Genomic DNA, 24,772 nt, shown 5'->3' on the forward strand with positions numbered 1-24,772 from the left:
GGGGGCAGCAACTCAGCCCCCAAGTCCTCAGGCCCCCAAACCAGGCACTCTTTAAAATTGTTTTAATGTCCTATAAAACTGGAAGAGTATAAGTTTGAAGACTTATAGAAAGGGGACCCCATGTGACAAGATTAAATAATAGAACAACAGTGTCTTGAAGCTCACCTTCCCGTAGAGGGTGAGCTAAAGATAAGCTGTCCCCTGGCTCTTCTTAAATAGCTTTACTACCTATGTTTGCGTCCTTAAATGATATCATTTAATTTTGCCTGCTTATGGACTTATGTAAATAGAATAGTATGAATATGGTATTCTTCTACAAGTCGGATCTTTTGCACAATTGTATTTGCAAGACACATCCATGTTATGTGAGCCACTATAGTTTAGCCATTTTCACTGCTGAGTGGTATTCCAATGTGTGCCTGTACCACAAAGCATTGTCTTCTGTTGAGAGACACTTGAGTTGTTTCCAGTGTGGGAGCGTTATCAACATTCACATATACATCTCCTGTTGCATAAGTACAATAGTTTTTCTGGTAGCTACATGGGAGCAGAATTGCTGGGACTTAGGATATGTACATGTTCACATTTTATACATAAAGCCAAACTATCTACCAAAGTACTTGTGTCAGTTTATAGTCCTTCCAGCAGTACATGAGAGTTTTGTCCTCCACATCCTTTTCAACAATCGCTTTGTCAGGCTTTAAAATTTTTCTCCATAATGGTAACCTGTGGCTTTAATTTGCATTTCCCTGATTACTAATGGGCTGTGTGTTTTTTAAAAAATATGTATTCTTGGTCGTTTACATTTCTTCATTTGTGAAATTCCTGTTCAAGTCTTTGCCCATTTTTCAATTAAGTTGTTGGTTTGTTTTCATCACTTGTAGAAGTTCTTATCCTGGATATTAATCCTTTGTCAGTTGTATGTTGTAAATATCTTCTCCCCCATCGTGACTTGACTTTTTCTTCCTTTATCATGTCCTTTGAAGAACAGAAGATCTTAATTTCAATGTAATCAGTTTGAGCAAACTTTTCCTTTTATGGTTGTTGCTTTGATAACTTGCTTAAGAAATTCTTTTCTACCCTTAAGTCATGAAGATACTCTCCTATAGTAGCTTCTAAAGACTTCGTAAGTTTTGCCTTTCATATTGAAGTCTTTTTTCTATATTTTCTAAATGGAATTGTTTTTTTTTTAAAGATATATTTTTTATTCATTTCTCTTCCCTCCCCTCCCCAGTTGTCTGCTCTCTGTGCCATTTGCTCTGTGTTCTTCTGTGTCCGCTTGTATTCTTGTCAGCAGCACCAGGAATCTGTGTCTCTTTTTGTTTCATTATCTTGCTGCATCAGCTCTCTGTGTGTGTGGCCCCACTCCTGGTCAGGCTGCACATTTTTTGCGCTGAGCAGCTCTCCTAATGGGGCACACTCCTTGCGCATGGGGTTCCCCTATGCCGGGGACACCCCTATGTGGCATGGCACTCCTTGTGCACATCAGCACTACGTGGGCCAGCTCACCACACAGGTCAGGAGGCCCTGGGGATCGAACCCTGGACCCTCCATATGGTAGACGGCCACTCTATCAGTTGAGCCACATCTGCTTCCCGAAAGCCATTTATTTTTGATATAAATTTTGTACCCAGCACCCTTGCTAAATCCTCTTTTTTAGTAGAGTTTGTTTATTTATTTGTTAATTATTTATTTATTTATATTTTTTGAGGAGGTACCGGGGATTGAATCTGGGTCCGTACATGGAAAGCAGGCACTCAACCACTGAGCTACACCCACCCCTGCTAAGTCCTCTTATTAATTCAAATAATTAATCTGTTTTTCTTTTGTTTTTTTTCCACATACACATATTTTAGACAGAAAATGGCATTTTCTTTCTTCCTTTCTAATCCTTATACATTTTCTTCATGTACTGCTGAATAAGAAAGTGGTGTATGAAGTGATAATAGAAGGCATCCTTGTTTTGTTCATGATCTCAAAGTGAAAGATTTCAGCATTTCACCATTAAGTTGAATGTTTTCAATAGATTTCTCTGTGGGTTTTTCTTCTATTCCTAGTATACTGAGATTTTCTCATCAAAGAGATGTTGAAGTTTATCTAATAATTTTCTTTATTGAAACAATCATTTGATCTTTCTTTCTTTAATTTGTTAGCATAGTGGATTATATGAATTGTTTTTTTTTTCCTGGCAGTACCTGGAATTGAATCAGAAATTTGTACATGGGAAACAGGTGCTCAACCACTGAGCTACATCCTTTCTCCTATGAACTAATTTTCTATATTAATCCAACTATGGGTTCCTGGGGGGCGGGGAAACCAACTTGGCCAAGATTATCTTTTCTATATATTACTAAATTCTTCATGCTAATATTTTGTTCGTGAATGAGATTATCCTGTGCTTTTCCTTTCTTCTCCTGCCTCTGTCAAGTTTTGATAACAGAGTTAAGATGGTTTCATAGAAAAACTTGGAGAGTACCTTCATTTTATATTATCTGGAAGAGTTTAAGATTTTTCTTCAAATGTTTGTAGAACTTGCTATGCCATCTGGCTTAGCGTTTTCTCTGTAGGAAGATATTTGGCTACCTATTCAATTTCTTTGATGGTTTTAAGTAAAGTTGCCATAAATTTCATTGTAAAATGCTTGAGTCAATTTTGGTAAGTGAAATTTTCCTAGGAATCGGTTCATTTCATCTAAACTCCTAATTTTGTTAGTATTGAGTTGTTGACCTTCCCTCTTATTAATGTTTTTAAGTCTGTAGCATCTGTAGTGATGACCCATCTGGGACTGTATAGCTCTGCTGAGGCCTCTGGTGGGAAAGCCCCAGGGGAGAAGCTCTGTGGCATCCCCAGCCCCTCTGTTCTCAGCCTTATTCACCCCAGCTAAGTGCTTGGGGATTTTGTTAAATCAGGGCAGCCCTTCCCCATAGTTGTCTGCTCCCTTGTCCCTGGATCTCTGTGTTCAGTGCTCTGACATCCTGGAAGGAAGGTCTGCAAGAAAAGCAGAGCCCAGAGGAGGCCTGACGAAGCAGGAGGAGGAGGAGATGGGTCCTCCTGGGCCAGAACACCCGTGCTCCCCGCTCCAAGGATCCATCCTCAGGGTCCGTTCCTCAGGGACCCACACCCCCTCAACTCTTCAGGGCCTTCCTTGGACTTCCTGCCCCCTTTGGCTCCTGAGCTGTCCTCCAGAAGTGCTTCTCCCCTGGTTGATTCCTGTAGACCTCCCAAGACCAAGTTCTTCTTCACGGTCATCCCTCAGTCCATCTTACTGAGCCCAGGCATAACCTTCGCACTCCCCATCATCTTCCGGCCTCTGGAGGAGGTAAGGTCCCCACGGAGAGCAGAGGGTGGAAAGAGTCAAGACAAGAGTGATCTTGGAACAAGAGGAAGGCGGAGCAATAAGGCCTTCTCAGCAAGAACCCCAGCATGGGAAGCTCTGGAATGGGGCTCAGACCCTAATTTGTTGGCCTGTTCCTAAAAGAAATGGTTCCCCACAAATCTTTTGTGACCACAAAAGAGGCCCCGCTCTTCTGAGACCACCCAGTGTTGGAACACAGGCATCTGACCTCCCTGGACACTGGGATGGTGGGACCACCCTGCCCTGCCCCTCACTGGTTGCTGGGGTGCTGGGGATTGGGGTGGGATGCATGGTCCCTGAGCACTTTCTAGGTGCCCCCGCTCCCAACTCTGCAGAAGGAGTACATGGACCAGCTGTGGTTTGAGAAAGCAGAGGGGATGTTCTGTGTGGACCTGAGGGCCAGTCTGCCTTGCCACAAGCTGATCTGCCCACCGTCCCTGCAGCTGCCCATGTGTGCCGTGGGGGACACGGCCGAGGCCTGGTTCTGCTTGAACAATGTGGGGTGAGGGGCGAGGCGGAGGCTCCCTCTCCCTCTGAGACCCAGAGGTGGGGAGAGCAAGACCTGTGAGGAGGGGGACCTGGGAGAAGGAGAGACTGGCCGAGGCTGGCGGAGGGGTGTGGCGAGGGCTGTCCAGTGTCTGCCTTCCTGGAGCAGTGCAGGGGGCAGAGTCAGCCCAGGGGCTCTGACGTCTCCCACCCTCCCCCAGGGACCTGCCCAGTTTTTTCAACTGGGAATTCTCCAGCCCGTTCCAGCTGCTGCCCATCACAGGGCTGCTGGAGCCCGGCCAGGCCTGCAGGATCAAGGTGACCTTTCAGCCACTTGTGGCCGTCGTCCACGAGGCCCAGGCCACGTGCTGGTATGGGGACAGCAGCAAGCAGAGGAGCAGCATCCAGCTGAAGGCTGTGGGTGAGTCCGGCCCCCCCCCATACCTGGCCTTTCCTTTGTCTTCCTTGGGGCTGCAAACCAGTTTTTCCTTGGGGACACCTGCTGGGCTGCTCAGGTGGGGCCCCAGAGGCCCCAGTGGGTTCCCCCCAGCACCCCATCCTTGCCCCAGCCAAGTGCGCCCAGCTGTTTGTGAGCATAAAGCAGAAGAGGCCCGAGGACCAGGAGGCCGAAGGCTCCCAGAAAGTCCTGCACTTTGGCTCCGTGGCTGTGGGCTGCACCGCCGAGAGGCAGATCAAGCTGTTTAACCCGTCGGTGGTACGTGCCCTCCAGGACGCGGGGACCACCAGGCCGGGCACTCTGAACCCACCCCACTGACAGAGGGCCGCTTCCCTTCCACCCCTTTGGTACCGTCTGCAGACCCACCTGGCAGGCGGGCCCCTCTCAGCAGACGTGAGAACAGCCCTGACGCTGGCCTGACCCCACGAGCACACCTAGCCTTTAGGGTGCCTTCGGGACAAGCAGAAGAGGTGCCCCCTTCCTTCCTCCTGGCGGAGGCAGCCTCTCCCCACGCTCGTGGCCTGCCCAGGGGACGCAGCTGGGCGCCAGCGGCCCTCACGCCCTTGGCCAGGTGACCCGACCCCCCACCCCGCGCCTCTCCGCACAGGTGAGCGCCCCCTTCAGGATCGAAATGTCCGCGGACGTGCTGCCTCAGGACCACACCTTCTCGTGCCCCACGGCGCACGGCATCGTGCACCCAGGAGAGAAGAAGTGCGTGTCGGTGTCCTTCCACCCCGAGACCTTGGACGCCAGGACTGTGGACTACGTGTCCATTGTGCCCTCTGGCTCTGCCTCCCAGACCCTGCTCAAAGTGGTTGGGTTCTGCAGAGGTACGGGCCGCCCCTGACGCTGCATTCCCGGGGGTCGGGAGCAGCCCACCCGCCTCAGCCTCGGTGTCTGCTGCCCCCTGGTGGGCTCAGCGGGAAACTGCCTGTGTCCACCTGGAGACGCGGGTCCCGGTGGATGCCCGAATGCTGCTCAGAGCAGCAGGTGCTCTGGGCCTTTCCAGCCTGGCCTTCTGCCTCCAGGCAGCGCCCCCTCCCACCAGCGGGAGCCATTTCTGAGGCAGGTGGCAGGCGCGCTCACAGGGACCCCGCCTCCTGCGCCCAGGTCCTGCTGTGTCTCTGCAGCACTCCTGCCTCGACTTCAACTGGGTCAACCTCGGGGAGCTCGCGGAGCAGCTGCTGTGGATCGAGAACAAGTCGAACTGCACGGCGCACTTCCAGTTCGCCATTGACTGCCAGGAGAGCGTCTTCCGCATCAGGCCTGCCTTCGGGACGCTGGTGGGCAAGGCCCGCGTGACCCTGCACTGCACCTTCCGGCCCGCTCACCCCATCATCTACTTTCGGCGGGTGGCCTGTCTCATCCATCACCAGGTGAGCCCCGAGGAAGGGTCCACAGGGGCTCCCCCAGGGCCTGGGAGCTGGAGGGGCCGACCGGAGACACAGAGGTGAAGACGATGCTTGCCGTGTCCTCCCCTGCGTTCTGGAACTTCGGGGGCTGTGTGCCTGGGTCAGTTCCCCCTCTAGGGCCCTGACCTTGGCCTTGGGATCCAGAGCATGGCCAGGGGCACAGGAAGGTCCACTCTGAGACAGGGGGGTATACTAGTCTCACGCCGATGGCTGCTGGGCCAGGGACGGCTGGGGCTGCTGCAGGGCTGGGGGGAGGGAGGTTTGGACCTCACTTCCCCGACCCCTGAACGTGCAGGACAGAGGCTCTGGGAAACCCCTGCATCCGGTTGCCTAAGTTGTGCCTTGACCAAGGAGTACCAGGCCAAGGTGGCTCGTGGGGGGACTGAAATCCTCCCACTGTCTGCTCCCTGAGCGGCATGCCCTGGCTCTGAACTGTATCTGCTACCTGGAGGAGTGGGTGCCTTTTTCTTTTTCTTTTTTTTTAAAGATTTATTTTTTTAATTTATTTTTCTCCCCTTACTCCCCCACCCCCATTGTTTGCTCTCTGTGTCCATTCGCTGTGTGTTCCTCTGTCCGCTTGTATTCTTGTCAGCGGCACCCAGAATCTGTGTCTCTTTTTGTTGCATCATCTTGCTGCATCAGCTCTCCGTGTGTGTGCGGCGCCATTCCTGGTCTGGCTGTGCTTTTTTCGCGCTGGGCCACTCTCCTTACGGGGCACACTCCTTGCACATGGGTCTCCCCTATGCGGGGGACACCCCTGTGTGGCACGGCCCTCCTTGAGTGCATCAGCACTGTGCATGGGCCAGCTCCACACGGGTCAGGAGGCCCGGGCTTTGAACCGCGGACCTCCCATGTCATAGGCGGATGCCCTAACCACTGAGCCAAATCTGCTTCCCTGGTGCCTTTTTCTATGCTCATGAAGAGGCAGTGTGGGCTAGCGGAGGCCCTGGGGGTGGAGGAGAAGACAGAGGAGGGAAGGCCTGAGGAGGCTGCTGCCCCTGCACTCCCTAGTCCTCCCCCAGCCCCAGTGGCCTGAGTCCCGCTCTTGCAGGCCTCTTGGCTGGTGATGGGGTGGGCAGCAGGGTGCACCATGGGCAGAAGGGGAGGAGTGGGCACAGGCTGAGCACATCCTGGCCATTTCCCCAGCCGCGCCGGGCAGCTGTGGGGAGGCACCCTCAGCTGCAGCCTCTGCCCTGCTGTCTGCCCCTGGCCTCTGGCCTCAATTCAGTCCCCAGGACCTCCTTTGCTCCACTGCCTCTCTCATGTCCCATCTCACCTGGACATCGCAGGACCCTCTGTTCCTGGACCTGATGGGGACCTGCCACTCAGAGAGCACCAAGCCGGCCATCCTGAGACCCCAGCACCTCTCCAGGTACCGCACACACCTGGCGCGGGGCCTGACGCTCTACCCTCCCGACATCCTGGGGGCCATGCTGAAGGACAAGAAGCTGCAGCGGGATAAGGACGGGGCCCTCCTGATTCCCAGCGAGGTACCCATGGACCACTGCGGGCCCCAGACTCTCCAGAGCACCCCGCCGCCCCCAGGAACAGGCCGACCTCCCCAGGTACATGCCCCCTTCTCCAGCAGCTCTGGGTGGGCACAATTGGCAGGTGGGGGCAGCCTGTGCAGGCCTCTTATAGCCTTTTCCAGAAAGGAGTGTGCAGAGTGGGGTCAGAGGCAGCCAGGCGTGGCCCAGCCCACCAATCTCTCCCCACGCAGGAGTATTCGCCGGCCCAGCAGTACCCAGCCATCCCCCCCATGACCGAGTACTTCTGCGATGGCACCAGTGACACGGCCGTCTTCCCTCCCGCCGTCAGCATAGAGCCCGTCGAGGTGGATTTTGGCGCCTGCCCTGGACCCAAGACCCCCAATCCCGTGCCCTTGTGTCTGGTGAACCACACCAAGGGCAAGATCACTGTGGCCTGGACGCGCAGGCCTGACTGCCCCTTCTGGGTGACCCCGGACACCTGTCACGTGCCCCCACTCAAGTCCACCGCCATGCGCCTGCACTTCCAGCCCCCTCACCCCAACTGCCTCTACGCGGTGGAGCTCGAAGCCTTTGCTGTCTATAAGGTGTGTGCACGCAGGTGAGGCAGAGGGAGGCGGCTGGTCTGCCCTGACCCCAAATGCCAGGACGGGGGCCAGTGGGCGGCCGAGGGGGGCAGCCAGGAGCCATCCTCTCCGTGGCAGCCTTATTCCTCCTCTCCCTGGCTGAGGAGCAGCCCCCACTGGTCTGTCTTCTCCCACGCCCCCGGCCTTCCTTGATGGAGGCCCTTCTGGGTCCCCTCCAGAGGGGGAGCTCAGCCTGGAGCAAGCCCTTAGCAAAGCTGGGCTCACAGGGAGGGGCTCCCCGAAACCCCGGGGAGCCCCCTGGCTTCTCTTCCAGTCCCTCAGGTAGGAAGGGAGGTGCCTCTAAAGGAGCTGTGGCCATGGTGGGCAGGACCTGGGGCCTGGGGGAAGCATCAGGGGGCCAGATGATTGAGTGGGGGTGGGGAGGGCTCCTAACCCAGCCCCCCACCCCAGCTTCTTCATCCCAGTCCTTGGCACCTAGCCCTGCCCTTTCCCTGCCTTCGCCCTGCCGCACGTCCTGCTGGGCTTTCCCGGTGGCTGGGGACCAGGGCAGTGACAAGGTCAAGAGCCCCTTAGCAGCTTTCTAACTGTGGGCAAGCTCCTTCAGGCCTCTGAGCCCTGGGCCTTTCATCTGTGAACTCGGGGTCCCATCTGAACTTTCGAGGAGGCTTTCCACAGCCAGGTCTTTCACCGTCTCTTGGCAGTGGGGGAATGTAGAGTTGTAGGAATAAGGCCTGGGGACATCAGAGTTTTAGGTCACAGGCTCTAGACGTGCCCTGTCCGATATGCCAACCACTGGCCACGCGCCTACCGAGCACATGCCCTTTGGCTGGTCCACAAGGCCGTGTGCCGGAGCATCAGATGCACAGTTTGAAAAGGGGACCCTAAAAGAGCTCATTCATAATTTTTATATTGATTGTATTGAAATGATAAGCTTTTGGATCTACTGGGTCCAATAAAATATCCGTTAAAATTTATTTCCTGTGGTTTACTCTTTTAATGTGGCTGCTAGAACATTCTGAGTTACATCTGTGGCTCACACTTTGGTTCTACCCGGCAGCGCTAGTCTGGACAGATGCCTACCGAGTGCCAGCTGCTTTCCCACCGCGTCTTTCTTGTCCAGCCCCCCCTCCTCCTAGGACTGTGGCGAGGATTAAAGACGTGTTTGCCGAGGGCCCAGTGCAGGTCCCAGCGTCCAGCCTGAAGGGCTGGAGTTGGATGCATTTTCTCCCCCCACCTTCTGAACCCAATGGTGGACTCCGGCAGTGGGGGAGGGAGGGGAATGGCCCCGCAGGGGTGGGCGCAGGGCTCTGAGCTGGGTCTGCCTGGCCCCCGGCAGGTCCTGCAGAGCTACAATAACATCGAGGAGGACTGCACCGTGTGCCCGTCCTGGTGCCTGACTCTGCGGGCCCAAGGCCACAGCTACAGCGCTGGCTTCCAACACCACATCCCCCAATATTCCCTGGATGCCCCCAAGGTGAGCTTGGCCCCAGAGGGGTCAGATCCCTCAGAATCGTTGTCTCCTCTCAGCTGGCTTCAGAAACACAGCCCTGGGCCCTCCCCACCCTCCCTGGATGTCCTACCTCCCCACTGCAGTCCCTGGCGCTCTGGGCCAGTCTAGGACTCTCTCTTGGGGCAGGACACTGAGACTGGGGAGAGGGCCCGGAAGTCTGGGGCTGGCTGGCTTGCCCCTCCCCACCCTATCTGCACTACTGATCTCTCTTCTATGCCCAAGTTTAGAAAGTGCCAGCTCCCCTGTGCTTGTGCCCTGTAGCTGAGCATCTGCAGTGTCCCCAGCCCTGGACCTGCCTTCAGGGTTGCCCCTGTCCTTGGGGAGTACCCAGCCCCATGGGGGAGGCAGAGCTGGCCCCTTGGCTTAGCCTCTTCCTTAGGGAGCCCTAATTGCCAGGGCTCTCCCAAGGACCCTTGACAGGGGGGGTAACAGCAGGTTTAAAAGTACGGGCTCCTCCCAGCTGCCACGACCCTCAGGCTTTGCCACCCGGTCTCCACGGGCCTCATGCCTCATGTCGAGAAGGCACCACTTTTGGACAATGTGCTTGAGGGTTGTTTTAGGTTCCTGTCTGCTAAAACAAATACCACACACTGGGTTGGCTTGAACAACAGGAATTTGTTGGCTCACAGTTTGAGACTAAGAGAAGTCCCAAACCGAGGCATGAGCAGGGCAATGCTTTCTCCCCGAGGACTGGCATCCCGGGGCTGCCTGCCAGCGATCCCTGGTCCTTGGTTTGTCCATCCCCTGACAACGCACGTGGCCATGTCTTCTCCTTTCTCTTCTGGGTTCCGCTGGCTTCCAGCTTCTGGCTACTCCCCGGGGCTTCTTTCTCGGTGGCCGTCTCTGTATGGCCTCCAGTAATAGGATTAAGACCCATCCTGATTCAGCTGGGCCACACCGGAACTGAAGTCACCCCATCACAAGGTGCTATTTACAGAGGGTTTGCACCCACAGGAATGGGCTGAGATGAAGAACATGCTTTTCTGGGGTGCATAACTCCGTGCTCCCCATCCCACTTCTGGCCTCCAATCCCAAATCCATAGCACCCTTGAGATTCAGCTCAAGCCCCTCCACCCCTTCAGCAAGCCGTTCCTGGCTGACTCCCACGGCCCCCCTCTCTTGACTAGTTCCCCCGCACTGTGTGCATGGCCTTTGCGGAATCCAGCCAGTTCTGGGCCCACGCTGCTTCTGCGTGTCTTAGCAGCCCAGCTGGAAGAGAATCTCGGGTCAGGGATTGTGGGTCTGGCATTTTATAGCCTACTCAGTTCTTTGCCTGCTGCCGGATGTACCCTAGGTGCTTAGTGAGGTTGGGAGCTGGGATTACTGCAGCTCTTCCTTTCTCAAAGTAGGGTTCCCTTCAGCCACCTGAGTCAGAATCATCTAGAAAGAGTTGCTTACCCCAGAGTTGCTGGACCAGGGTCCCTGAGGGTGAGTCTTTCAAGTGATGCATATGCACCCTAAACTGAAAGAGCTCCTACCCAAAACCTGAGGAGCAGTCTTGGAAGCCTGAGTTTGCCAGGGGCCTGTTCTCGTGGCCACCCCACTTCCCTGTCGGGAGGTCTCTGAAGGGCAGAACCATTCCTGTGCTAGGCTGTGGCCTCCCTCAAGTCCCTGCTGCCAGGCTATCAAGTGGGATGCTTGGAGGCACCTTGGGTCTCTTTGGAGACAGGCCCTTAGACCCACATGTACTTCCCTGGGTCTCCTCTTTTCGTCTTGCCTACCCCCAGCTATTTGCTGCAGTACCTTCTGGCCAACCCTCCTACCGCAGCCTGCTCCTGGTCAACAAAGGCTCCATGCTGCTCACCTTCAGCCTGGCCCCTAAGAGCTGCTCGGACATCACCCTGCGGCCCAGCTCAGGCCTTGTGGCCCCTGGGGCTCACCAGATCTTCCTCATCTGGACCTTACCCAAGGGCAACTCCTGGAAGCAGCACACTTTCTTCCTGCAGTTCAATTTTTGCCCCCAGTATCTCAAGGTAGGAGGCAGAGGTAGGGGACCTGGGTCCTTGGGAGTGGGACACATTTTGGGGATTCCCTTTTCAAAGTCACATTCTGGGGTTGGCTTCTAAGGCTCCTCTAAAGTAGCCAGGGGACCGTTCCTCCTCTAGGAAGTAGCAGGGAGAGCACCCATTGGCCACATCTGTGATCAAGTCTCCCACTTTTCAGGTTCCTGTCTGTTGGCCTTATGGTGTCTGGGAACAGGAAAAGGGGTGCAAGCATCCCCTGTGGAAGGATCTGGGGGGGAGGGTTACAGAAAACTCCTGTCTGCAGGTGCTAGAAGGCTGTTTGGACAGCTAAGGCCAGGTCAGGGATCTGGTATGGGGTGACCGCCCCATGTCCAGCCCCGTGAGGTGGTCTGACATCCTGGCCCAGTTCCCGAGTCTTTCTCCAGAACCGCCCCCTGGGTCCCTTGCCACCCGCTCTGCCTTCAGCGGAAGCTGAAGCCGGTGTAGCTTCCTGGTCACTGGCGGGGGGCGGGGGGAGCCCGGGCTGCTGGTGAGGCCGGGGCGCTGCCCTTCCTCCTCCGGCCCCAGGAGGTGAACATGCAGAGCCGGGAGGAGCCGCTGCAGCTGCAGCTGGGCACCGGGCGAAGCCTCTTCTTCAGGCCCACCTGGGTGGGCTGCTCCTCCACCAGCCTCTTCTCCTTCCGCAACCCCTCGCGACTGCCCCTGGAGTTTGAGTGGAGGGTGTCGGAGCAGCACCGAGAGATGCTGGCCGTGCAGCCGGCCAGGGGGCTCATCCAGCCCAACGAGAACCTTGTGAGTGCCCACCCCCGCCCCGCCCCCGTCCTCGTCGTCTCATTCCTGCCCAGCAAGTGTCGGACAGAGGGTGGGCCCCCTCCCACTCAGTCCATGACTGCCTCGCCCATCTTCTACCCAAGGAGAATTGAGACTCAGAGGAAAAGATCAGAAGTTAGGCAGTGAGGTGGTGGGACCTGAACCAGGGCTTCTCATGCCAGGGCCCAAGGCGTGGCCACTCTCGAGGTATCGTTCCCAAAGCTGAGCGGTCACAGCAAGGATGGTTCAAAGCAGCTGGATTTGGGACCAAGTGGGTGGCTGTCAGTAAGGGGTGGGGAACAGGTTCCCAGAATTCCCGGCAGCAATCTGGAGGGGGCAGGGACCCACAATAGCCCAGGGCTCTGTGGACTGGTCGAAGAGGCCATATTTGGGACGAGAATCACCACACAAGGTGTCTGTGTGGTCCCAGGGTGTAGTCGCTGGGGAGGCATCCCAGTTCCGGCTGCACCAGCTATGTGGCCTCAGGCAGGTTGCCCCACTTCTCTGAGTCTCAGTTCTCATCCCAAAATGAGGTGCTAAAATCATACCCCTGACCTGGTGGGGCCCCAGAGATGTGGGGTTTAGGGAGTTAACAGGTGTGATGTGCACTGTGTGTGACGTAGCCAGCACGGAGGGAGGCATCAGCAGAGGGTCACCAGAGCCCCACCCCTAAAGCTGGGACCTCAAGGGCTGGGAGCCTCTGAGGCCCCAGTGCAGGGATTGTCTCTGTGACCCCAGACCCTGACGTGGATCTTCAGCCCCTTGGAGGAGACCAAGTACCTGTTCCACGTGGGGATGTGGGTCTGGGAAGCCAGCAAGTCCGCAAATGCCAAGCCCACCTCCACCCACTACCTGCTCCGGCTGGTGGGCCTGGGCATCAGGAGCAGCCTCTGTGTGAGTGGGAGAGCCTGGCTGGCGGGGGCGGGGGTGGTGGCTGGGGCCTGGGGCTGAGGTGGGGGGGTGGGTGCTGGGGACCTGGCTCCAAGAGGCAGGGGAGGGGAGCCCTGTGGCCCCAGCCCAGGCCCCGGGGACTGCCCTTCCTGGGGGTGCTGGAAGGCTGGTGGTGGGAGAGCCAGGCCCATGGGCCTGAGGACGCCCCCGGCCCCCCGCTGGCTGCCTCTGGGCTTCAGGCAAAGGAAAAGGAGCTGGACTTTGGAAGCATGCTGGTGGACAGCCAGCAGTCCCGCTCTCTGGTGCTCCTGAACCACGGCAACTGCACCCTCTATTATCGCCTGTTCCTGGAGCAGAGCAGCCCCGAGGTCGAAGGAAGCGCCTCCCTGGGTACTCGGGATAGGCAGGGTGGGGCACTGGTTAGGACTGGGCAAGGCCATGGTGTGGGGTCCAGCAGGGCAGGGGTTACCTTCTCAGATGGGTGGCACTGGCCAGGTGACTCTCCTCTCTGAACCTCGGCTTCCTCATCTGTAAAATGAGCTGCAGGTGGCACCCACCCCACAGGGCTGCTAGGTGGGGGAGTGTGTTCTGGTGCCAACAACACGAGGAAGTGTGGGTCCCTCTGCCCTGGATTGGGAGGGGGGGCTCTGGAAAGGGGAAGGGGCAGAGACCAGGCCCCCCTGGCCGTCATCAAGGACCTGCTCTGCCCCCTGCCACCCCCCCCCCCACCCCCGGGTCACCGCTGAGCAGCACTGCAGCTGGACCGCACAGAAGGGAGCATGCCCGCTCGGTCCCAGGACACCGTCAACCTGACAGCCTGCCCCAAGCACCGGTCCCTATACTCGTGGACCATCAGCTACTCTCTCCTGTCCCACAGAGGTACCTGGGCTTCCTGGATGGAGAGACGGGGCCAGGGAGGAGCAGGCGGAAGGGGGAGAGCATGTGAGGCGGGGTGGGGGTGCCGAGGGCCAAGACAGAGCAGTGTGTGCACGTGCTCTAGGCGCCCCGTGTGCCGGGGTGGCTGTCCCACTTCTGCGTGTCTGTGGGTGCCTGAGCTGCGGCGGACTCAGGCTCCCCTCCTGGTTTATTTCATGATCTTACCCTCCCTGGGCCTCAGCTGGTCCTCTGTAAAAGGGAATTGTTACCACGCTGCCCCGGGGCAGGCTGGGAGAGGCCAGGGCACAGAGAACAGTGCCTGAGAGCGGACTCTGCGGCCAGACGGTCTGGATGGGATCCTGGCTCCAGTGTTTCTTAGTCATGTATCCTTAGCACGTTGTTGAACTTCTCTGTGCCTTGGTTTCCCCGCCTGTAAAATGGGGTAATATCGGGGCAAAGCAATAAAAAGGAATAAAGAGCTACACGTGCTGCCGCATGAATGAGTCTTGTCCAGAAGAGGCAAATCCACGTGGTGACAACAAGTAGCTCAGTGGTTGCCAGGGGGGGTGGTGGCAGGAGAGAGTGGCAAGTGATTGTGAATGGGTATGGAGTTTTCTTTTGAAAGTGGTGAAAATGTTCTAAAATTAGATCACGGTGATGGTTGCACAACTCTGACTACACTAAAAAAATCCCTGAATTGTACACTTGAAAAGGGTGAATTTTATAGTATGTAAATTGTATATTATATCTCTTTAAAGCTGTGATGTTAAAAACTAGTTTGCAAAAGGTGACGGTACACGTTAAATGCAGCGGTGTGTGCAGGGCATGAGGGCTTGCCTGGCACAGAGAGGAAGTAGCAGCGGGGGCTTGGCTGGGGCTGCAAATGCCCCAGAGCCCTGCAGGTCCTACCTCCTCCCCCCGCCCCTCCCCCAGGTAACGTGGCGGGGGAGAAGCAGGAGCTGTGCCGGGTCTCCCTGGTGGCCGTGTACCCCCTGCTCTCTGTCCTGGATGCCTGCTCCATGGGCAGTGCCAAGGGCATCTCCCGGACACACTTGTGGCGCCTCTTCTCCCTGGACACGCTCAACAGTTACCTGGAGCGTGACCCCACGCCCAGGGAACTCACCTACAAGGTGCCCACCCGGCACAGGTGAGCTGGACCCTGGGGAGGGACGGGGCCCGTGTGGGGACATCCTTGGAACTTCCTACCCACACCGTCAGCTCCAGGTCCCATCCAAGCATCTCTTTAGGGGGGAGACCCCCAAAATTCTTGCCCCCCCCAGAGGGGCCTGGAGAAGTTGAGGATTGGCTTGAGGTCTGAAGCACTAGCCCACCCCTCCCTCCTGAGTTCCAGATTCTCCAGGGGTGCGGGGGGGAGGGACAGAAAATCCCAGGAGGGTCCTCCGCTCCCCTCCCACCCCCGCCCCGCTCCCGGAGGCCTCTGAGCCTGTTTCTCTGCTCCCCACAGCACCAGCCAGATTCCCCCCGTCTTCACCCCTCTGAAGCTTGACTTCAACTTTGGGGCCGCGCCGCTCGAGGCGCCCCCCTCTGTGGTCCTCCTGGTCCTGAAGAACAGCGGGGTGGTCCCCCTGGACTGGTATGGCTGGCTCGAAGCGGGGTGCTGGGGGGCGGGAAGGCGGGGAAGCTGCCCGTCTTGCCAGGGGGCTGCCTGGTGTGGGGAAGAGAGGGTCTCCCATGGGCGGGACGTGGCCTGGGCCACCAAGCAGGGTCGCCGGGCCCCTGGAGTTTGCGCGGACACGGGAGCTGCCCTGGGTTGAGCTGCGTCAATAGGCCGGGAGGGATGGGACCACCCTCCTGGTGACGCTGTGAAGGTCCCTCCGGGACCCCTGGGGGACAGTCCTTCCTTGCCTCTGTGCAGCCTCCTCTGCACGTGGCCTTCTCCCTGTCTGTGTCTGTCTCACCTTCTTATAAGGACAGCAGGCGTATTGGGTTCGGGGTTGCCCTCGTCATGAGTTCATCTTAACTAATCACATCTACAAAGATCCCGTTTCCAAATAAGACGCTTGGGGGTGGAACCTGACCGTGTCGTACACAACTCAACCCCTGACATCAAGCCTGTGAAAAAATACATGCTGACTCTCATGGGTGGGGAGACTGGGGGCCAGCGAGGTCAAGGGCTTAGCCAAGGCCACACAGCTGTCAGTGGGCAGAGCCAGGTCCAGGGCCAGATTTGTTGGCCTCTAGAGCCCCTGCCCGAGTCAGCGAGTCTGCAGGGAGACGTGGAGATGCTCCTGCAGGCCGGGCGCTGTGCTGGGCATTCACGGAGGGCCTCCGCTCTGGGGGGCCAGGCCCGCAACATTTGAGGGTCTTAGAGTCAAGGGCAGGACAGGGATCTGCTGCCACAGAGCTGGTTTCAGGGAGGATGGACCTGCCACTGCACGGCCACTGCGGAGCAGAATGGTGGGGTCCGTGGGAAGGGCCAGGACTGGCCGTGTACATCCCTGCCCGGCCACCTCTCAAGCCACGTGGGGCCAGGTTTGGACACCTGAGCCTGCCAAGTTGGCCTTTCCTGGGCTCGACTTTCCTCCCACCGGCACCCAGAACTTGTGCCCAGTAGACACCCCACTCGAGGGCAGGGTATTCTCTTTTTCTTCCTCCCTGCCTCTTCCACACATCTTGATTTCCTAGGAAGCTTCCTTTAGATATCTTCCTACTTTGCTTGGCTAGATAGAGCTGAAAAAGAAATGTCCCTGTCTGGTCAGGCTTGGGAGAGAGCTGGGGCCCCGCCCGGCCAGGGCAGCGGGTGAATGAGAGGGGACACCGGCAGGATGGGGGGACACCAGCAATCTCAGAAACCTTCCAGTCTGTGCAGAGTCTTGGGGTGTAGGAGCAGAGGTGGGGGTGGGAGCTGGCGGATCAGGCCTGCGGCAGCCATCCAGTACTCTCCGTACTCTCCGCAAAGTCCCGTCCCTCCCTGAGGTGGAGGGAGATGGAGACGCTGGTTCATTAGGTGGCTCCTGTCTGGGAAAGGCAGGGCGGCCAGTGGCGAGTGCTCCGGGCCCTAAATAACCCGGGAAGCTCGTGGCAGGGCCGCGGGCCCGGATGCGGAAGGCGCAGGTCCTGCCTGGTGCTCTGGATCTGCCATTCAGCGGGGCCGTGGAACAGGCCGGGAGCCAGGCCCTCTGGGGCTCGGGGGTGGGAGCAGGAAAAGCGGAGCTGGCCTGTGTCCTGGAAAGGAGCAGGGTATTTGGTGGACCGCGCGTGTGTGTTTGTGTAGGCACGAGCCAGCTCACCCTCTCTCCGTGGAGAGCGTCCAGGCTGCTGGAAAGGCAGGCGGAGTGCCCGCCGAGCTGGGCCCGTCCACCCGGAGATCGTTTGAGGTTCAGGAAGGCAGGCCGTGCTTCTTCCAGGATTCTGAGCACCAGGAACCTTCCTTGGAAGGCTCCACTCTTCTTTGCTTTGTGGGTCGTGTTTTCCTTCAGTTTCGTAGAAGGCTATTTTTGAACATTCTAGCCTGTCTCTGCTCATAAAGAATAGATGCAGGGCTTGGTCCGGCCAAGACCAGTAAGAAAGGGGGTGTGTGGGTTTGGCCTGGATGCAGCGGCAGACAGGATGGAGGGAGAACCCCGCTTTGGGGGAGGGGTTGGGGGGTAGGGGGAGGAATGAGAGCCATGCAGCTGCCTGCTCCCTCCAAGCCTTCTCCTCGGACGCCTCTGCTTGGCCTGGACGCCTCTGCTTGGCCTAGGGAGATGGCGGGTCCTGCATTTAAGGGGCGATTCCTTCCAGATACCAAAGGTGTTGGTCACTGTCATTTGTCCACTCTTTAACTTTTTAGTTCACTGGCCAAACCTTTCCTGGGTACCTCTTAGATACAAGCTCTGGGCTGGGCCTTCGGACTAGAAATGTGGACCAGCCCCCGTTCCTGCCCTCCAGGTGCTGCCGGGGTCTGGGACAGAGAGACCCGTCCTCCCGGCAGGGTACTGTGTGCTGTGGGAGAGGTGGGCACATCAGAGGGGCTTCCTGAAGAAAGCTGCCGCTAGGAGGACCTCAGCCTGGACAGCCATTAGCCAGGGGCAAGGGCAGAGAGTCTCGGAAGAGCCTTCCAGACAAAGGGCCTGGCTGGTGCATGGCTAGGAGGGAAGGGTGCCGCGTGGCTGAGCACTGGGAGGGAGGGAGAGAAGGGCCTCAGAGAGCGAGAGGGCAGGGCCTGGGGTCTGGAACGCTGCCTGAGGCCATTTAAGCTGGGCTGTGGGGCAAGGACACCATCTACTCTCAAGACCTGTAGCTGGGCTGCTGCGGGCAAATGGATGAGTGGCTGGACCAAGACTTGAGGCAAGGGGACCGGTCGGGAGGCTGTCAAAACTAGATGACCACCAGCGAAAAAGGGGCCGAGGGTGTTCAGGAGGGAGACTGGGTAAGCGAGGCAAGGTCAAAGGAAGGAGCGAAGCCACGCAGAGGATCAGAAATACCAAGATCTCCTATTTTGCTACTGATCAATGTTCCCCAAGTAAAACTGTTAAGTCCGTTTACTGACTTTGGAACAAATCAAACGATACTAGGGTGATGGAACAAAAGTGAGAAGTTCCCCAGTTCCCTCTGCAAGTCTGCTCTGCTGAAGGAGCAGAGTTTCGAGTGTGCTTTCCACCTGGTTCTCAGCACTGGCACAACATATGGACACATTTGCATAGTTACAGGGTCGTTCTTTTTCTCTTTCATTCCATTCCAGTAATGGCGCAATACTATGCTCATTACATTCTACAAAAGATTTTCACTCGGTATTGTATCAGTAGCATTCCTTTCAGATCAATACAGATCAATACATGTAGATATAGCTCATTCTTTTTAATGATTGCATAACATAGTTGCAGAGAGTTGGACCTTACGTTAGCAAACCACTCTCTTAGTGGTGGCCCCTTGACCCCTGACCCCCACCGTGAGAGCCCCAGTCTTCACTTCCCTTTAGTTACGCAGCCCTGCTGCTGCTCACGGGTTTTGGGGCCTTTACGAAGTGAGATCCCACAACAGCTGCGTAGGCTCCTCCACACATAGGACAGCCGGCCCGCGGGGGATGAAGTCGGGCAGGCGTGGAGGAGCTCCCCATCCCACCTGCCCAGAGCCCAGAGCTCCGCCTCTCTGGCCCCACCCACTGATCCTTTACGTGGCTTCACTCTCCCTATTTCCCATCCCTTTTCCCAGGGCCTTCCTCTTTCCAAGCGACCAGCAGATTGACCTGGAGCTGTGGGCAGAGCAAGCAGAGTTTAACCACACTGAGCTGCACCAAATGCGCGTGCAGGACAATTGCATCTTCTCCATCAAACCCAAGACTGGGAGCCTGGGCCCCGGGCAGGAGCAGATGGTGGAGTTCAAATACAGGTGTTCAAATACAGGTGTTCAAATACACCTGCACCTCCAGTCCTCGAGACCCCCTTCGCCCTGCCTCCTGGAGGGCCTGGCCTTCCCCTGCATGACTCCAGGGGATCCTGGCAGCCTGTCTTCCTGCCTGCGGGGAGGCTCCAGGCCTGCTTCCATCTTCCCCTCACCCAGTTGAACCCAGGGGTTTCCTGTGCTTCTGGGACTCACCCTGCTCAAAGCCACCGCCCATCGGTTTTCCCACTTGTGCTGGGGCTCAAGCACTCACTCCTGGACTTGTCCCCTCCCCTCCAGCCACCTGTTCGTCGGCACTGATCGCCTCCCAGTGCTCTTCAAGGTGTCCCACGGCCGGGAAGTCCTGGTGAGGCCCCAGCACCCTGGTCCTGTCCTGGGCTCCAGGCTGGAGGAGGGGGCTCACTGGACAACCAAGAGAGGAGCAGGAATCGGTGACCCTGGGTGCTGGGCTCCAGCGCTCTGCGGCGAGCTTCACTTCCTCCCAGGGAAGGAATCTACTCAGGGGCCTTTTGTTTCCAGCTGAATTTTGTAGGCGTGACAGTGGAGCCGGAGCAGAAGTACGTGCACTTCACCTCCACCAGCCACCAGTTCATCCCTGTCCCCATTGGCGACACACTGCCCCCGCGGCAGGTTAGTGGTCCATGTGGTCCTCGTTGTCAAGTGGCCTAAACGCTGATCTCCGCAGATCTCTGTCTCACTCTTGAGAGAGTGACAGAGACCCTGCCCTCCAGGGGCCCTCACTCTAAGAGGCAGGGCTGGCAGGTGGAATCCCGAGGTAGGGCCCCTGGGAGAGACTCCAGGAGAGAGATCTTAATTGGCTGCAGCTGGTACTAAGCCTTTTTGCTAGGCTAGTTCACATGCAGAGGTGGGATCTCCTTCCTCTAGCGTGCAGTTCCTCAGACTTCTTTTGGCCACAAACCACACTGAATGTCATTTAGATTATCTATTTATTTATTTTTAAAGATTTATTTATTTTATTTAATTTCTCTCCCCTTCCCCCCCATCCCCCTGCCCTGGTTGTCTGTTCTCTGTGTCTATTTGCTGCGTCTTCTTCGTCTCTTTCTGTTGTTGTCAGCGGCATGGGAATCTGTATTTCTTTTTGTTGTGTCATCTTGTTGTGTCAGCTCTCCGTGTGTGTGGCGCCATTCCTGGGCAGGCTGCACTTTCTTTCTTGCTGGGCGGCTCTTCTTACGGGGCGCACTCCTTGCGCGTGGGGCTCCCCTATGCGGGGGACACCCCTGCGTGGCAGGGCACTCCTTGCGTGCATCAGCACTGCGCATGGGCCAGCTCCACACTGGTCAAGGAGGCCCGGGGTTTGAACCGCGGACCTCCCATGTAGTAGACAGATGCCCTAACCGCTGGGCCAAGTCTGCTTCCCTAGTTTAGATTATAATCCCATATATACTTACACTTTGACCCGACCCAAAAGTACAGAAGTACTACATACAAAGTAGTCTGATTATTTCTCTCTCTCTCTCTTTTTAAAATTGTATTCCATCTTCAAAATGCTGGCCATCACCCACTAAATTGATTTCATGACCCGCTTGGGCACAGTTTGAGGAACACTGCTCCAAGAAGCATGCCTTTCTGAAGTGTGACAAACTAGAATGTGAATCTTAGGGAAGCTGTAGAATTTTCTTTATTAATTGGAGGGAATCAGGTTCCTTTGCTCTGAAAATGCACATTGGGAATCTCCAAGAGGGGAGCATAGTAATTTCCCATGCATTTCACCACAGTGGAATTGGTAACCATTTAGAAGCCCTACTGTTCCCAGGCCTTAGAAAAGGAAGGCTCTGAGAAACCAGACCATCCGCTGTGGGTCTGAGTGTAAGCAACAGAAAGTGCCCGACCCAGTTGTTCTCTTTTTTTTTTTTTTTTAAAGATTTATTTATTTATTTCTCTCCCCTTCCCCCCCACCCCCACCCCAGTTGTCTATTCTCTGTGTCTATTTGCTGTGTCTTCTTTGTCCACGGCACGGGAATCTGTGTTTCTTTGTGTTGTGTCATCTTGTGTCATTTCTCTGTGTGGGTGGCGCCATTCCTGGGCAGGCTGCACTTTCTTTTGCGCTGGGCGGCTCTCCTTACGGGGTGCACTCCTTGTGTGTGGGGCTCCCCTACACGGGGGACACCCCTGCGTGACAGGGCACTCCTTGCCTCTTTGTGCGCATCAGCACTGCGCATGGGCCAGCTCCACACGGGTCAAGGAGGCCCGGGGTTTGAACCATGAACCTCCCATGTGGTAGACGGACGCCCTAACCACTGGGCCAAGTCTGCCACCCAGTTCCTCTTAATACCTCTCTGTGGTAAGCTTCCCCTTTCATTCATGAGAGGGCTGTCCAGAGAGGGAGAGAGGGAGAGGGAGAGCCGGGGGTGGGGGGGTGGGGTGGGGGGGTGGGGCAGGGATGGGGAGAGGAAGAGAGAGGGAGAGAGAAAGAGAGGGATAGAGGGAGGGAAGGAGGGGGGCGGGGAGAGAGAGAAGTGAACAAATTTAAGATTCATTTTGGAGGCAGAATCACTAGGACTTGCTGGGGATTGGATATGGGAAGTAAGTGAAAGGGAGGGATCATAGACATAACAGGTTCTATTCTGAGCTACTGTGGATATGTAGGACCCTTGCCAAAAGGAGAAAACCTAGGGAGAGGGATAGGTTTTAGAGGGAAGAGTTCTGTTTTGGTCAAGTTTGAGAAGCCTACGAGACAGCCAAGAGGAGTTGCCAAATATAAGTTGAATACAAAGTCTGGAGCTCAGGGACAAACCAGGCTAAAGAAACAAAGTCAAAATACTAAGGGGTGGGTGTTGAGAGAGATGAGAAAAGGGTCCAGGCTGAACTCCTTATTCTCTCTGGCTTAAGTTTTCTCATCTATAAAATAAGAGATTGGCCCAGAAGATCTCTGGTTTCTTCCAGGACTTTCCCAATCTTTGGCCTTAGTCTTGGGGACCTCAGATCTTTTTTCCAACCCCTTACCTGCCTTTGAGCAAGACTGCCTCAAAAGGCAGACGTGGACAGTGGCAGCCTCATGGGTGATTAGAATGAGGGGCTAGAAAATGATGGAAAGGTCTGGATGGTGCATCTGTGGGTGTTTCCCTAAATCCCAACATTAGGGACATGAGCACTAGGGTCCCCTTATAACTTGATAGAGATAAGTTGAGGACAACGCCTTTGCAAATAGAATTATACAGATGGTCCAAAAATTCCCCAGACTGAAAGTATAGTTTCAAGAAAGACTTACATACTTCTTGGTGATGGAGGCCTAAGGGAAACCAGAGGTATTTAGGGGAGCTCTGGAGCTCTCAGGGTGACATGGCAATCAACCTGTCCTCCACAATGGATACATAATCTCAGGCTCTCTGAATTGTAGTGCTGAGTTGGTGTGGAGATGTTCCTCTTCCTGCAGATTTATGAGCTGTATAATGGTGGCTCAGTGCCCGTGACATATGAGATCCAGACCAACATCCTATCTGAGATTCAAGAAAAAAATTTCGATCACCCCATCTTCTGCTGCCTCAATCCCCAAGGGGAGATCCAGCCAGGCACAACTGCTCGGGTCCTGTGGATCTTCTCACCCATCGAAGCCAAGACCTACACAGTGAGCAGCAGCCCAGGATAATATGGGGTGGTGGGTGGGAGTTGGTTCCCTCAGCAATCCTTGCTCTGATCACCCCTGACCCCTGTCCTGCTAACTTCCTAGGTGGATGTACCCATACACATCCTGGGATGGAACTCGGCCCTCATCCGCTTCCAGGGAGTGGGCTATGACCCCCATATCATGGGGGACACAGCCCCATTCCACAACATCTCCTCATGGGATAACACCTCCATACACTCTAGGCTCATGGCTCCTGGACAGGTAGGGAAAGAGCTGGGAAGGAGTGAAGCCTTGGAAGGAGGAAGCCTGAGGGCTCCTGGCAGGCAGACCAGAGGGATAGCGAGGTTGGGAAGGAAATGAGATGGAGTTGAGCAGGGAGGGTTGCAGAGGCGAGGCTTGGAACCAGATCTCCTCCTGAGTTGGGAGGCAGCACCAGCTCCATAAAAGGCTTACCCTGCCACCTAAGCCCACAGGTGTTCCCGCTCAAGCCACTCCGCCTGCAGCAGAGTCCCCTGTTCAGCCTTCTGGTGTGATGGGCGTATTGGCTGGGGTAGAAAAAAGTTCTTCCATTCTAGATCATTTGGGTATTATCTTTATAGAGAGCAGTCCCTCCCCTGGACCTAGAGGTATTTTGCTAAAAGACATCTGAGGTCAATAACCCTACCCTTAGTTCACACTCTCCTCACTGTTGGGAGGTCTGAACTGACCCACTCATCCATCTACCCATCCATCCACCTGTCCTCTTGTTCATCCGCCTACCATCTATGCATTAATCTATCCATCTACCCACCTACCCACCTAGCCATCTACCCACTTCTCCAACCATCCATCCATGCACCTGTCCATCCAATCGCTATCCATGGTATACCCACCTGTCCAGCCATCCACTCAGACCCTAATTGGACTCCTGTTTTAGGAGGAGCACTATGTAGGCTCTGGGGACCCGGAAAAGAGCCAACAAAGTTCATGCCTTGGAGACACTCATGGTCTTGGCAGAGGAAATATGTCCCTTCTGTGTGGTCTGTGTTTTTCCAGACACCCCTCCAGCTCCTGTTTTGTGCTTGGAGAAGGTGCAAACAGCCTATCACCCAATCTTTAAAAAAAATTTTTTTCTCCATTTCCAATCTTATTTAACTATCCTTCAGAGACTCCTATTAAGCTGGCTTCAATTCCATCTTCTCTGAGCCAACTTGGGCTCTGTCAGCCCTTCCAGGCCTATTTTCATGGATTTAAGCCTAGGTCTGGGTTTATCCAGTGCGTGTGACTGACCTTTGGTAGTTGCTTGTGCTCTCTGAACCTCAGTGGCACACCTGTCAAGTGGGGACACCAATAGTACCTGTAGCATAGGACCACAGTAAGTTTTCATGGTACCTGTCGAATGCTCTCAGGAACCAGCAGCGGCTGCTATGGCTATTTCTTCACCACCCAAAGTAGCCATTGTGCTGTCTCTACCGACAGACAGTCTTCCTGTCCCAGTCTCACATCTCCCTGGGAAACATCCCAGTGCAGAGCAAGTGCAGTCGCCTGCTGTTCCTCAACAACATCTCCAAGGATGAGACAATTGTCTTCGCCTGGCAGCTGACGCCTCTAGACTTCGGGGAGGTGAGAGTCCTCTGTGCCCAAAGAAGCAGAACCTCTAACACCGTTCCAGACCTGTGTCTTTAACGCCCATATTTCTACCAATTGTCTCTTGAAACCAGTCTAGGCGTTTTCTATCACACCTCACAATTCTTCCAGCCTCTACCCATTACCCAGTTCCGGAGCCGTTTCCACATTTTTTTCAGGTCTTAGTCATAGCAGTTCCCCCCTTTCTGGTACCCAAAACTGTTTTAGCTTTAATTGCCAGTGACTCCTTCCCCGTATCAACAGGTGTCCGTGAGTCCCATGATAGGGGAGGTGGCTCCGGAAGAAACGGCCCCATTTGTGGTGACGCTGAAGGCCTCAGTGGATGCCAGCTTTTACAGCGTGGACCTGCTCTGCAAGGTAGGGGCAGCCCCAGCGAGACGGG

The 24,772-nt window shown here is 55.8% G+C and overlaps 1 protein-coding gene across 4 annotated transcripts in view; it reads left to right on the forward strand.

Moving 5' to 3' along the window:
• Positions 1-24,772, forward strand: part of CFAP65 (cilia and flagella associated protein 65) — a 34,915-nt gene that overhangs the window by 5,546 nt on the left and 4,597 nt on the right. For 2 of the 4 annotated variants that reach the window (XM_058300101.2, XM_058300100.2), the window contains 24 exons: positions 3,217-3,319; positions 3,691-3,857; positions 4,063-4,262; positions 4,411-4,556; positions 4,906-5,128; positions 5,409-5,674; positions 7,000-7,082; positions 7,197-7,275; positions 7,431-7,784; positions 9,121-9,258; positions 11,022-11,267; positions 11,826-12,050; positions 12,807-12,962; positions 13,199-13,349; positions 13,710-13,838; positions 14,769-14,982; positions 15,301-15,429; positions 18,990-19,166; positions 19,458-19,524; positions 19,698-19,808; positions 22,573-22,764; positions 22,867-23,025; positions 24,223-24,366; positions 24,634-24,747. In XM_058300101.2, the coding sequence (XP_058156084.1) occupies positions 3,217-3,319; positions 3,691-3,857; positions 4,063-4,262; positions 4,411-4,556; positions 4,906-5,128; positions 5,409-5,674; positions 7,000-7,082; positions 7,197-7,275; positions 7,431-7,784; positions 9,121-9,258; positions 11,022-11,267; positions 11,826-12,050; positions 12,807-12,962; positions 13,199-13,349; positions 13,710-13,838; positions 14,769-14,982; positions 15,301-15,429; positions 18,990-19,166; positions 19,458-19,524; positions 19,698-19,808; positions 22,573-22,764; positions 22,867-23,025; positions 24,223-24,366; positions 24,634-24,747 (3,973 nt within the window). Of the gene's footprint in view, positions 1-3,216; positions 3,320-3,690; positions 3,858-4,062; positions 4,263-4,410; positions 4,557-4,905; positions 5,129-5,408; positions 5,675-6,999; positions 7,276-7,430; positions 7,785-9,120; positions 9,259-11,021; positions 11,268-11,825; positions 12,051-12,806; positions 12,963-13,198; positions 13,350-13,709; positions 13,839-14,768; positions 14,983-15,300; positions 15,430-18,989; positions 19,167-19,457; positions 19,525-19,697; positions 19,809-22,572; positions 22,765-22,866; positions 23,026-24,222; positions 24,367-24,633; positions 24,748-24,772 lie in introns of all 4 variants that reach the window. The other 2 variants (XM_058300099.2, XM_058300097.2) reach the window with 1 other exon arrangement.

The sequence above is a fragment of the Dasypus novemcinctus genome, chromosome 7, assembly GCF_030445035.2.
Source record: "Dasypus novemcinctus isolate mDasNov1 chromosome 7, mDasNov1.1.hap2, whole genome shotgun sequence".
In the NCBI taxonomy this organism is placed as follows: Eukaryota; Metazoa; Chordata; class Mammalia; order Cingulata; family Dasypodidae; genus Dasypus; species Dasypus novemcinctus.